The 13369-nt window shown below is 39.2% G+C and overlaps 1 protein-coding gene across 2 annotated transcripts in view; it reads right to left on the bottom strand.

Annotated features, from left to right (window-relative positions):
- Nucleotides 1–1823: 1823 nt before the first annotated feature.
- Nucleotides 1824–13369, bottom strand: part of GNA13 (G protein subunit alpha 13) — a 47581-nt gene continuing 36035 nt past the window's right edge. The window contains exons 3-4 of one of the 2 annotated variants that reach the window (XM_003913310.4): nucleotides 9634–9684; nucleotides 1824–5925 (exon numbers count right to left, since the gene is read on the bottom strand). In XM_003913310.4, coding sequence (XP_003913359.2) covers nucleotides 5353–5925; nucleotides 9634–9684 — 624 coding nt within the window. In that variant the 3' untranslated portion in view covers nucleotides 1824–5352. The remainder of the gene's footprint in view (nucleotides 5926–9633; nucleotides 9685–13369) is intronic. The other variant, XM_017950882.3, reaches the window with a different exon arrangement.

The following is a 13369-nucleotide window of genomic DNA, read 5'->3' on the forward strand; positions in this document are numbered from 1 at the left end:
GTAACTCGGTCTCTAGATGAAACTTTTGCTTTCAAACTTTTAGCATCTGCTTTACGCTTTACAATTACCAAACTGTTAAATAACATCATAGTATTGAATCATTTACAAATGTTTATTAAATGTAATTTTTACAAAGCAAATATTAATAGCAAGAGGCAAATGTTTTGCAAAATATGTACAAAAGTAAAAAGCTGTCATGAACTAGCAACTCATTTTATAAAATCAAACCATTCTTTCCACTTTTAGACCTCCTTTAGAAATAATTTATTGCCCATCCTGAACTAAAGCACTGACAAAAAAATTTACAATTATCAGATAATGTGCTTAGTTCCTGGAAAGTTATAAAAAGACATATGTTTAAAAAAAAAAAAACAAAACAAACCCCTAAGCCACAAGTATTTTATAGAGCTAATACAAATCATGTTTAGTTAGGTACAGTATCTATGGGGTTATTACAAAATATACTTTCTAAGGCTTCTTGTGGTCAATGAGCTCTCAGCAGAGTAGAGTAGTTTAGAAAAGCCATTTCAAACATTTTGCGGTTCTGCCTTCAAGTAAGAGGTAAAAGGTAAATGGCACAGTTCGTTGCACTGTTGCATATACTTTGCAAGGATTAATCTCTACCCCTTTCTTTCCTAGTACCATCAAATAGGCATGATTAAGGACAAATTTATCATTTACTATGGTAAGAAATATTATAAACAAGCTTTCTTAATACAAACCAAAGTCACATACCAAGTAAGTAGTATATGACTTTCAGTAATATTCACTGACTGAAAATTCATGCACAGTGAGTCCCAGCACACGCTGATCCATCTGTAAACTTCCATCATCAACAGCAGATTTGAATAAGTCACAAAACTCTCCTTATCAAGCCACAAAATACTGCCGTATCATTCATGCTTTCAAAACAATGTTCCATATAAGCTCTCGCATTTGAAACCAGATGGTTAGACCTGAACGCTGCAAGAGTGAACATAACTTAAATGCTAACTATACATTCAAGTACAGACATAAGAATGCTAGTGGTACAAACACTGTACTCCAAATAATGCTGTTAATCACCTACCAGCCTAAGGCTAGTATCTACTTGATGGAACCTGAAAAAGCCATAAAGTCCAACTTGTTTAAAATGTTCAGACTTAGACTTACACTTCAAACTCTAGTATACATTTACTAAGCCCTAACCTCGTACCATAAAAAAATGGGCATGTGCTGTATTTGAGACATGCAGACACACCCGCACCCACCCAATCTCTCCCCTCCTCATGTTTACTAGACTGAAAAGCCACCCTGTATCCTATCCTCAAAAACAAACAAACAAACAAAATCAGTGCTTTTAGTCAAGCAGCACAACACAAGGATGGATCATCTGTGATTAACAGAAGTGAACACCTTGAAATGATGGCAGAGAGACAAACTAAGATTTCTTTTTTTTTTTTTTTTTGAGATGGAGTCTCGCTCTGTCGCCCAGGCTGGAGTGCAGTGGCCGGATCTCAGCTCACTGCAAGCTCCGCCTCCCGGGTTTACGCCATTCTCCTGCCTCAGCCTCCCGAGTAGCTGGGACTACAGGCGCCCGCCACCTCGCCCGGCTAGTTTTTTTGTATTTTTTAGTAGAGACGGGGTTTCACCGCATTAGCCAGGATGGTCTCGATCTCCTGACCTCGTGATCCGCCCGTCTCGGCCTCCCAAAGTGCTGGGATTACAGGCTTGAGCCACCGCGCCCGGCCGACAAACTAAGATTTCTAAGTGAAAAAGACATGAGCAAAACTTCTGGTCTTAATTCCTCAAATAAAACTAAAATAAATGAAATGGTAACAGAGTGACTTTCTCTAAATTTATTAGGGAGTTTGTTACAAACGTTTGGGCTTTACAGGCACGATTTCATGGATTCAAACAAGAAATTAACACTGATATTTAGCCTTCTCATGATATACACAGAAATAACATTGCTACAAACTGCAATGGAGAGAATCTTGTTTCAAATGGCTTGGTTTGGGGTTTTGTCTAAATGTATCATTATATAATGAAAGCACCAATTTGAGGGTTTCTCAAATAGTGATTTGAATTTTAGGACATAACAGTATAACATGGTAACTTTACTCTTCATATATAAATAAGGCATAATCGGATGTGTAATAATGCTGAAAATACATTTTATCAAAAGCATAAATACAAGTATTTGGGTACACATTGAAAGTTAGGACTTACCCATTTCTTCTCACAAAAAACGATAAGGGCATATGGTATCTGTTGAATCTAAATCAGCACTTCTAATCATTTCTGGTATTAAGGTGATCTTATTTCCTTCTACTTTAAACCAACCACTGCCACCAACTGAATAAGGATTTCCCTAAACAGCCTCAATTTGAGAGACTAACCAGAAGACCTTCTCTATGCAAATTACATGCCAATACACCTTAAAATAAGACAAAGTGAATGATTTGTTTCATTCTACATTTGCTTTCTTTGGTTGCAGAGCAATCCAGTGCCCTTTCCAGATAATAAAACTGCAATGAAGATTTCAGTTTAGTATTTGGCAGACAGCAACTATGGAGGTTACTAAAAATATTAAAGGGGCAGAGGCATGCTTTAAATTACTCACATTTTCAGAAAACATTTGACAAAACCCTTTATAAAAGTTATGGTCTAAATTTGTTTTATAAGGCAACTGTGTACACATTTCTTCAAGGTCAATGAAGACACTTGTGTGGTATTTCTTCAGAATTAAATGAGAAGGCATTCAGATTTAAGAACAGAATGTAATACAGGATTAGGCACATTTTATTCCAAATCATAACCATAAAGATTTAGAAAATCAAATACATCAAAGAACTTTATATCCAAATTACTTTTTTAGAGACTGGGGTAAGTTGGCATAGTGAAAATTATGAGCACCTTTTCAATTCTGTTCACTAAATTTCATCTCTCTCTCCCTATAGTGGTATTTCAAAAGGATTCTATTTTCATGATATAGGTGTAAGACTCCTTTCAAATGGTTTGAAAATAAAACATATAAAAAAAATGTGGACTAAAGCCTTTAGATTGAACTTAAAGTTCTACTGACTGTCAAAACAAGCCCAAGTTGAATATAAGTAATTCACTGCCTCAAAATATAGTCTAGATTTTAAAAGAATGTTGATTCTGAGACATTACATGCAGCAGGGAAGAAAACTGCAAATGCCCAAAATAACACGCTATCTATTTGGTGTTTTAACACTTCTTGGTGGTAAGTCAAAAGGGGGAAACTTGGTGATTTCTGCTTTGTCTGGCAATATCTATGGTTCATATCACAGATCTTAATTATGACTTCAGTAAGATGAAGTGTCCTCTTTCTATAGGGATCTAACTTGAGCCCTCACCGGAGTCAAATGTTTTGGCCATTCAATTTGCTAAATGTATGGGTAAACTCTCCACTGAACAGTCCAAATGTTACTGTGCACACATTCCGATATTCATCAGCACTGCCGTTATGTTAACTTTGTGAATTTCAACAATGTATTCTTTTTGGCAAGAAGCACTAGATGTAGAACTATTCAAACATGCATGAATGATACCATGAACACCTGCATCACGGTGCCAGGCTACGTATGTGTAGCTCATGTATTACCATGGCATGAAAACACTGGAAGTTATATGGATACAATGATAGTGGAAGTTCAAATGTGAGAAAAGTCAGGTATGTCAAGAACAATCCCTGGTTAGTTTACTGAAGAGCCCCACTCTCGTATCAGACATCAAGACAGAACAGCCACTGACTTAGAAAGGCTGGGTGATCCATAACGACCAATCTTTCAAGGACCAATAAAATACCTGAGTACACAGTCAGCTATACAGTAAAACGACAGATATCACAGTCTTAAAATTTTCAGGAAAAGTAGAAAAGCTGTCAGACTTTTGAAGCTGTTGCCAGCCTTGGACTTCTGTTTCTCTGATCTAACTGTAACACTACATACAGCCTACAAGATAGTATTTCAGTACTGCAAAGCAGCCATTCTGATGAGTTCACTATGAATGTATCTACAATCACAAAGCTACTTCATCGACACATTTTAATTTGGGAAGGGGGGGGGGGGGGGGGGGGGGGGGGGGTGTCAATGTAATCATCTTCAGGTGCGAACTAAAAAAATTCCTACTTATCCTTAGAAGCATCCTTAAAACATTTAAAATATACCTCAAAAAAGCTGGACTTTCATAAACAACAATTATACAAATGTATACATACTGTATCTTTTAGAGACACACCAAGAATGAACAGGAATCTCAAATAATGCCTTCTTGAATAGTTTGACAGAAAAATACTGCCCTTGGCAAGCTCCAAATAAACAAAACAATCCCACAAATGCCACAGTGTGGAGCTGATGGGACTGGACAGGACAGCAAAAGATAGATGTTTGTGATGATACACAATGATTTCCTACAGTAAGGACTGGTCTTTACTGACCAACTGAGATAGGGCTTAAAAGTCAACTATATGACATTCTGGAACAGGTTAAGTTTATTTAGAAAGTTCTGTTACCAAGTTGCTTGCAGTTTTTAGTTGCTGCTATGGCCAGAATGTTTCACATATGGTACATTAAACTACATGATAATTAAATATGAGAAAGGCAAATTCTATTTCACTCATTACGTTTGACCAAAACACGGTAAATAGCATTTGCTTGCCTTTTGCTCTCCCGTACCACCTGTGAATTCTTCATCAGCATCAGACCAAAGACCTTATGTAAACTTGAAAACACGAAGAACATTACCTTCAGAAACACAGAAATCTAAAAGCAAAACAGCTGTTGTGTACACAAGCAATTAAAACATGAAGGCTAAACCTTCTATGAATCTACAGAATGCCATTTCTTAGACCAAACTTTTTTCTAATAGCCCTTGCAAAATGGGAGGTCACCACAGAGTTAGGCAACAAGTGGCACTGCTGTGTGTAAGGCGGACAGAAGATACCTTACTTGCTTTGGAACTGAATATTCCTAACCTCATCCCTACAAGTATTTAAGGACACCTTTGATACTTGGCACTGCAGGAGAATTCAGTTTGAAAAGTAGAATAATTTAAAGCCTGAAATATGCCTAGTCTGAGGTCAGCTGGGAAGTTTTAACCGGACTTGAATAGAAGCCATGGTGAAACAGATCAAAGCCTGCATTACAGCAAATCTTGGCGATGTGTCACTCAACAGCTTTCAGCCACAAACCAAAGGCCGCAGAAAAAGTACTAAGATTTTCAAGAAGTTAAACATAGAATTAAGATTGTTCTAATTCTGGTTGTAAACTGCTATTTTAAAAAAACAAAACAAACAGAAAACATCAAAAACACAAAAAGATATTAAAACAGCAAGTCTTTTGTACATCACTGTAGCATAAGCTGCTTGAGGTTGTCATGCAGAATAGTATCCTTCACATCACGGAAAACAAGGCGGATGTTCTCCGTATTGATAGCAGTGGTGAAGTGGTGGTATAAGGGCTTCTGCTGCTGGTCCCGGCGTTTGTTCCGGAAACATTCCACCAGGAATTTTTGGACGTCTCTTAAGCAGTGGGGATCCCCTTCAAATTCTAGGAAATAGTCTTTGATGCTCACAATTTGCACCTTCTCCTCAAGCAAGTCTGTCTTGTTTAAGAACAGAATTATGGAGACATTGCTGAAAACCCGGTTATTGACGATTGTTTCAAAAATGTTCAGAGACTCTGTAAGGCGATTGGTCAGTCGATCTTCCATAAGCACCTGGTCAAATTCACTTGAGGAAACAAGGAAAAGTATTGATGTGACACTGTCGAAACACTCAAACCAACGTTTCCTTTCTGATCTCTGACCACCTACGTCAACCATTTTGAAAGGAACATTTTTAATTTCAAAGTCATATTCATGAATGCCTTTGGTGGGTCTTCTGGCAAGCAGAATATCTTGTTGTGATGGAATATAATCCTGGAAAAGGAAAAATTGTTTTATACTCAGCAATCCAGAAGTAATTCGAATTTTTAATGGACTACTAACTGGACTAGTGAATAGATATGCAACAAAATGACCTTTTAAATGACATTTTCAGATAGATTATGCTTACTATAAAATGTTAAGACTAGTCAGACATGGTGGCTCACGCCTATAATCCCAGCACTTTGGGAGGCTGAGGCAGGAGGACCACTTGAAGCCAGGAGTTTGAGAGTACACTGAGCAATAGAGCAAGACCCCATTTGTGCTCCCCGTAAAAAAGCCAAGATACATTAAAATGTTAGCAGGATGGGTTCAAAATTTACTACAAATGGCCAGAATCTACTTGTTTTCATCCTTGCAATACTACTCCAAATTTAAGCTGAAGTCTTATCAATTGTTCTCACTCGCCCTCACTGCTATACATCTACCTGCAATTTTACTCCCCACTATTAGCCACTCTTGGTTCTAGCCAGAGTGATCTTCCTGTCTGTATATCCACCTTCTCCACGCTGCTCGTTGCTCATCTATTAAAAGCCATGGGGGTTGGGTTCGGTGGCTCACACCTGTAATCCCAGCACTTTGGGAGGCTGAGACAGGCGGATCACGAGGTCAGGAGATCGAGACTATCCTGGCTAACACAGTGAAACCCCGTCTCGACCAAAAATACAAAAAAAATTAACCAGGTGTGGTGGCGGGCACCTGTAGTCCCAGCTACTTGGGAGGCTGCAGCAGGAGAGTGGCGTGAACCCGGGAGGTGGAGCTTGCAGTGAGCCTGAGCTGAGATCACGCCACTGCACTCCAGCCTGAGTGACAGAGTGAGACTTCGTCTAAAAAAAAAAAAAAAAAAAAAAAGCCATAGGATCTGATTCCAGTGCCAATTCACAAGGATCACTCCCTAGTTCCAAGTTCTGCCCACCTCTCTCTAACCTATTCTAAAAGTTCCTTTACTGTGCAACCCCACTCACGACTTAGAACTTCTATGTTTTCACTGCTGCTGTATTACGTGTGAAAAACCCTTTCTCTCCTATAATTAACTATGTTCCAGCTTTCTTACTTATTGACCCAAGAACTCAAACTAGTCACTTACTCTGAGTGCCAGCACCTCTGTCTGTGAAATGGAGGTGATCACACTTGGCCTGTCTACCTCCTGGGAGGGAGGGCTGTTGCAAGGATCAAATGAGCTCTTCTCTGCACTCTTGGTCAGTGAACTGTAAGACCCCGAACAAACAGAAGCTGCTGGTCACACAAGTCACCGGCTACTCTGTGATGGCACACTTCCTTATGCAATGTAACTGGTTCTTCCTTCTTAGTCTAGCAGTTTTCCAAAACTACAACACAGCTTTCTGGTAATACATGAGCAGGACAGCTAATATTTATCATCAAGGTCAAAATATTTTAAAAATCAAGGCAGGATTTAAAACAATGCTGACCGTTATTCACAATGCTGCATTTTATGCCTTTCTGAATAGTGTAATATGATTTTGAAATTTCATTACAACAAGAATACTCACTGTCTCAAAATACTGCAATGGAATTAAGAACATATATATACATACTTTTTTGAGATGGAGACTTGCTCTGTTGCCCAGGCTGGAGTGCAGCTCACTGCAACCTCCACCTCTTGGGTTCAAGCGATTCTCCTGCCTCAGCCTCCCGAGTAGCTGGGACTATAGGCGTGCACCACCACGGCCGGCTAATTTTTTGTATTTTTAGTAAAGATGGGGTTTTACCATTTTGGCCAGGCTGGTCTCGAACTCCTGACCTCAAGTGATTTGGGACGCCTTGGCCTCCCAAAGTGCTGGGATTACAGGCGTGAGCCACTGCGCCCAGCCAGAATCAAGAATTTTTAAAAAGTAGGCGGGTTCTTAGCTACTGGCAACCAACAGCCATTCATTAAATAACCCTTGGACTCAAGTGTTAGCTTTTCCATGTTTTCTTCTAGCTTTTGTTCACATACACGCCTACTTTACTTATAATCAGCATATGCACACAATGTTCAGCCTGCCTCTACGTTTTTGCTTAATATTTTGTGAACTGCTCCATATGCTGATACAGTCATACCTCATTTTACAAGACAATCACATAGACCAAATGCATTCATGTGTTGTACTTCACATGAACATTCCCCTACTAGTGGTCATTAAGGTTGTTTCCAATTTTTAGCCATAATGAACAGAAATACTGCAATTAAAATTCTCAAGCACATTATTTTTTCTTTTTTTCTTTTTTTTTTTTTTTGAGACGGAGCCTCGCTCTGTCGCCCAGGCTGGAGCGCAGTGGTGATCTCGGCTCACTGCAAGCTCCGCCTCCAGGGTTCACACCATTCTCCTGCCTCAGCCTCCCGAATAGCCAGGACTACAGGCGCCTGCCACCACGCCCGGCTAATTTTTTGTATTTTTAGTAGAGATGGGGTTTCACCGTGTTAGCCAGGATAGTCTCGATCTCCTGACCTCATGATCCACCCGTCTCGGCCTCCCAAAGTGCTGGGATTACAGGCGTGAGCCACCGCGCCCGGCCTATTTTTAATTTTGGACTATTTCCTAAGATTAAAATAATCAGGGATACGATTATAAGATTAAAGGTTACAAACATTTTAATGACTCTGGATACTTAACACCCAACTGCTTTCTAGAAGGCAATACCAACTTACAGCATACACCTACACCAGCTCCTTCAGAAACATGCTGGCGGCCCTGAGCTTTGATAAAAATGTAATTCCATAAAAATAAAAAGTTCTCTATTATTATCTCTATTAAAGCTAACAATCTAGTTGGCAATCTAAAGGCTGCTTCACATGAAGCACAGAACTTCATGTAATCAAGTGCTAAATAGTCTGGCAGAGCAGAGTATGTTGATGAGGACACACTCATACCAGCTGTGTGAAGAAGAAGACATTTGCCTTATGAGGAGGCAAATGAAGCTGCACTACATTTAGAGAGTAACAGATGACTCTAAGGCAATGATCTTCAAAATTTTCCTAAACAGCAGAAACCTTTCTCCCAGTGAACTCTTCTGTGTACGTCCAATACGGAGGTCAAACAAGCGGCGCTGCTCTGCCTGCAGTGGGCCCCGCTGGCCACAGCGCCAGCTTAGAGCTGCCGGCTCCAAGGAATATCTACAGGAAAATGACAAACTCTCTTTCCAAGGGCGACTCCTCCTACCTCGTGGAGTCTCTTCAGCAGGCCTTCAGAATCTAGCCCTCCTGCTCCCTAACTCAACACAAAGGGGGCATGAATTCGAAAATGTCATTTGTCAAAAGATTTGGAAATCAGTCAGCCCACTGTGTTCTATTTCTGTTTACAAACAAAACACCCAAAGACACTAAAGTATAATAGACAATGCACAATATCATTTTCAAACATAAACTTCTTTCTCTAAACAGTTTTAGTTCCAAGAAATAGCAGATAAAGCATTCCTCAAGAAAATGGTAGAGACCTGGACAGTTAGAGGGAGAAAAAAGTGTCATGATTAAACAATATAAATATTTTCATTTTGAAAAAATAAAAATCATTCAATTTTCTGAGCTACCAATCACTCTAAATAAAGCAGGGAAGAATGAGAATGCCATCACTTAAAAAAAAAAAAAAGAGAGAGAGAGAGAGAAATAGTTTAATACATAATTTTTCTAAATTTCCTAACATCGATATCCTGACTTCTGCTTTCAAACGGCACTAAACATAAACATTCAGTTTAAACACTTACTGGTTCTCCAAGTTTATCCAAGTTATCCAGGAAATATTTTACAGATTCACCCTAAAAACAAGAAGAAAACAAATAGTTATTAGGGCTTAGAAATGGAAGATCTTGTTACAACAGTTTATATTATACTGTCTGGTTGTATACTTAACCCAAACAGACTTTGTTTAGTCACCAATTTCAGACAGCTAACCTTCCTAAAAACATATAAAACGTCTGTTCTGTCACAGAATGCTAAATCTGCAAAGGCAGGCTGATTTCACAAATGCTTTATAGCATCAATATCCCAAGCGATCATCTATTTGGACAGAATTACACGCATGCTTTTTGCTATAACTATGTATCCACAGCGAAGACATATAATTAGAAAACTGCTTTTGAGATAAAACATAAATTTAAAACTGAAATTTAAGTGACAGTCTTTTTGTCTACATTTTCTAGCTAAAGTGAGTAAGTTAGTAGTGATGGTAGTTATCTTCAGAGACAAACCAAATCAGAGATGAGGTGAGAATACTATACAAAATCCCCCAGTCACAGGCAGGGACAGAAGTGCCTTGCTCAGGAAGGTCCTGGATAGTGCTGCTGGCTTCACATCTCCAATACATCTTCTACCAAGTGGCCTATCCTCTCTGAGCCCAGTTTTCTCTACGAAACCTCCAAGCAATTTCAAACATCTAAACTATATGAGAATACATTCCTAACATGAAAACGCTTGACCAGAGGACACAGAAAACAGGGGAACTATTTTGGGAAAGAAGGGCTCTGTGTCCGAGTCTCCTAGTCCTCACCCGCTGCGTTTCCTTTCTCGCGGGATTCTACAGCTGCAGCATCGCCCCTGCCTGAAGCTACTTCCAAGTGTTCCTGAAAGCAGCACCTCATTTAGTATGCCTGGGAATCATAAGATCTCCTCACACTGCAGGCTCTGGTTTAGTAGGTCTAGGTGGGACCCCAGTTTCTGCGATTCAAGGAGTACTTTGGACCATACTTTGAGTAACAAGACTTGAAAGTAGCAGTTATGTAATTTTTTGGTCTCAAGATCCCACAACATGATTCGGCAGTGTTCGGCAATGGCACTGCTAGGTATATACCCAAATGAAAGGAAATGAGGATATGGAGGAGAGAAATATCTGTACTCCCATGTTTACTGCGGCACTCTTCACAACAGCCACGATTTGGAAGCAGCCTAAGTGTCCATCAAAAGATGAATGGATAAAGAAAATGTGATACATATACACAATGGAGTACTACTCAGCCATAAAAAAGAATGAGATTCAGTCATTTGCAACAACATGCATGGAACTGTAGGTCATTACGTTAAGTGAAGTAAGACAGGCACGGAAAGACAAACATTGCATGTTCTCACTTATTTGCGGGAGCTAAAAATCAAAGCAATTGAACCCATGGAGATAGAGAGAAGGACGGTTACCAAAGGCTGGGAAGGGCAGCAGGGGTTGGGGTGGCAGGAGGTGGGGACGGCTAATAGGTACAAAAGATAGTTAAAGTGAGTGAACATGGCCCAGTATTTGATAGTACAACAGGGTGACTATAGTCACTAATAATTTAAGTGTACATTTAGAAATAACTAAAAGAGTATAATTGGATTGTTGGTAACATAAAGAGTAAGTGCCTGAAGGGATAGATACCCTGTACTTCCATGATGTGATTATTATGCATTGCATGCCTGTATCAAAACAGCTCATGTACGCCAGAAATACATGAATCTATTATGTGCCCACCAAAATTAAAAACAGAAAAATTTAAAAAATAAAAATGGAGGCCATGGAAACATGATGATGTCTCTGAATTCAGTGAGCTCAACAGCTTCTTATCACTTCTTTTTGTCTGTTTTGTGTCCTCATTCAAATTTTATACGAAGCTCAGTACTAGGCAACTAGTTTCCTCTCCTCCTACCTTCCTAAAGTGTCTGGCAGATAAAATATGAATTACTGGGAGAAAGTTACCCTTCAATAATTTTTTCCTAACAATTTCAGAAGTGATCAAAGTCTTCTTGTTGTCTAATATTAATGTTAAGGAAAAGATGTGAATTTCAGTCCTTTCTCTAACAAAGAGTGATCTGGCCAAGTCTCTAAACTTCTTCAGGCCTCCATTTCCCCCAGAGTTACATGAAGAAGTTCAGTGGTTCAATGGATAACCAACCACTTAAGTTCCGCCCTGTGCAACAATTTCAGTTAGTTCCACTGATTTAAAGTTAAGTTCTCCTTTCCTCATATGCCATGTGGCTGCTAATCCTAAATCTGCTTTTGTTGTGACTCATTCAAGTGGTGTTGCTTCCACATTCTTTGCTAATAAGTAAACGATTTAAGGTAGTGGGCAAGAATATTATGGGTTTAAGACTCACTTTTCGCTGGTTATAACTTGAGACTTGAGACTTTTCCCAGTTCATTTTATGTTACTGAAGGGAATTTTTGTTTTTGTTTTTTATTTTGAGACAAGGTCTCAATCTGTTGCCCAGGCTGGGGTGCAATGGTGCGATCTTGGCTCACTACAACCTCCGCCTCCCCGGTTCAAACCCTTCTCCTGCTTTAGCCTCTGGGGTAGCTGGGATTACAGGTGTGTGCCTCCACACCCAGCTAATTTGTTGGCCAGGTTGGTCTTGAACTCCTAACCTCAGGTGATCCACCCGTTTCGGCCTCCCAAAGTGCTGGGATTATAGGCATAAGCTACCATGAGTGGCCTGGGAATTTTAAAAATAAACTTTCAAAGAAATTTCATTTCACAGTTAACACTTTAAAAACTTAAGATGTTTTATTTTGCCTTTAGTTCTTTTTTCTCTGTTCAGCACACTACAGGTAACTTTCTAGGTTACTGCAGTAAGGCTGAAAAGTATAAAGTAGCATGGCACTCTGAAAAGTGTTCCAATATTTCTTTAGCCTTATGGATATTTCAGCTCCATTTAAATGGCATAGCAGCCAGTGGACCTGGGTTCTAGCCACAAGATAGACTTTATTATTGACAAAGTCAACGAACAATATTAGGTGAGCTTCAGTTACCCTTTGAGTATTAGAAGTCTATGAGGTTCCATGAACCATATTTCACGTAAGTTTTACAAAGTAGTGTCTAAGCTGGAATGGCCTCAATGTTGCCCCCACTTCACAAGAATAATTTGTTATAAACATTCTTTGCTTGTAAAGACAAAATGGGTCAGGAGTCCTAAGCCTGAAGGTAACAGAAAAGCTAAGAAAAAAAGTTAGAAAATAATTTCTATTAAACAAATTCATAGTCATAGAGAGGCTTAGCAGCTTATCGACCCAGTTACGGAACAGGTGACATTTGTATTCAACGCTGTCTTCTGCACAGCTAAAATATATAAAGGAAAGGATTCAGAATGCACTTCTTTAAAAGGATATGGAATTTAAGCTGGATAGCCAAAAAACACACAAGAAGAACTGATCTCCTGTTTCAGAACATACTCTAAAACACCACTGGTTTTATGTCAATAAGAAAACAGCAACTCTGCTTATAGAAAATAGGTAAAGAGGAGAGTCTTAGCAAAGTCTGATCCATGCCTGAAGAATATAACAGAAAGTTTATAGAGACGGGTATCAAATATAGATTTTCTAATAAAAAGAAGGTAAACATACTCTAGAAAGCCATTTGGCAATATGTATTAAGATCTTTCAAATGATCCTCAACACAGCACCACTGAAAAAGTATACACAACTACAGCAGTGCTAGTGAAGTACTATTACGGCAGAAGGAAGAGCTGGTTGAGAGCAAATGG

Source organism: Papio anubis, chromosome 17 (assembly GCF_008728515.1).
Source record: "Papio anubis isolate 15944 chromosome 17, Panubis1.0, whole genome shotgun sequence".
Taxonomy (NCBI): domain Eukaryota; kingdom Metazoa; phylum Chordata; class Mammalia; order Primates; family Cercopithecidae; genus Papio; species Papio anubis.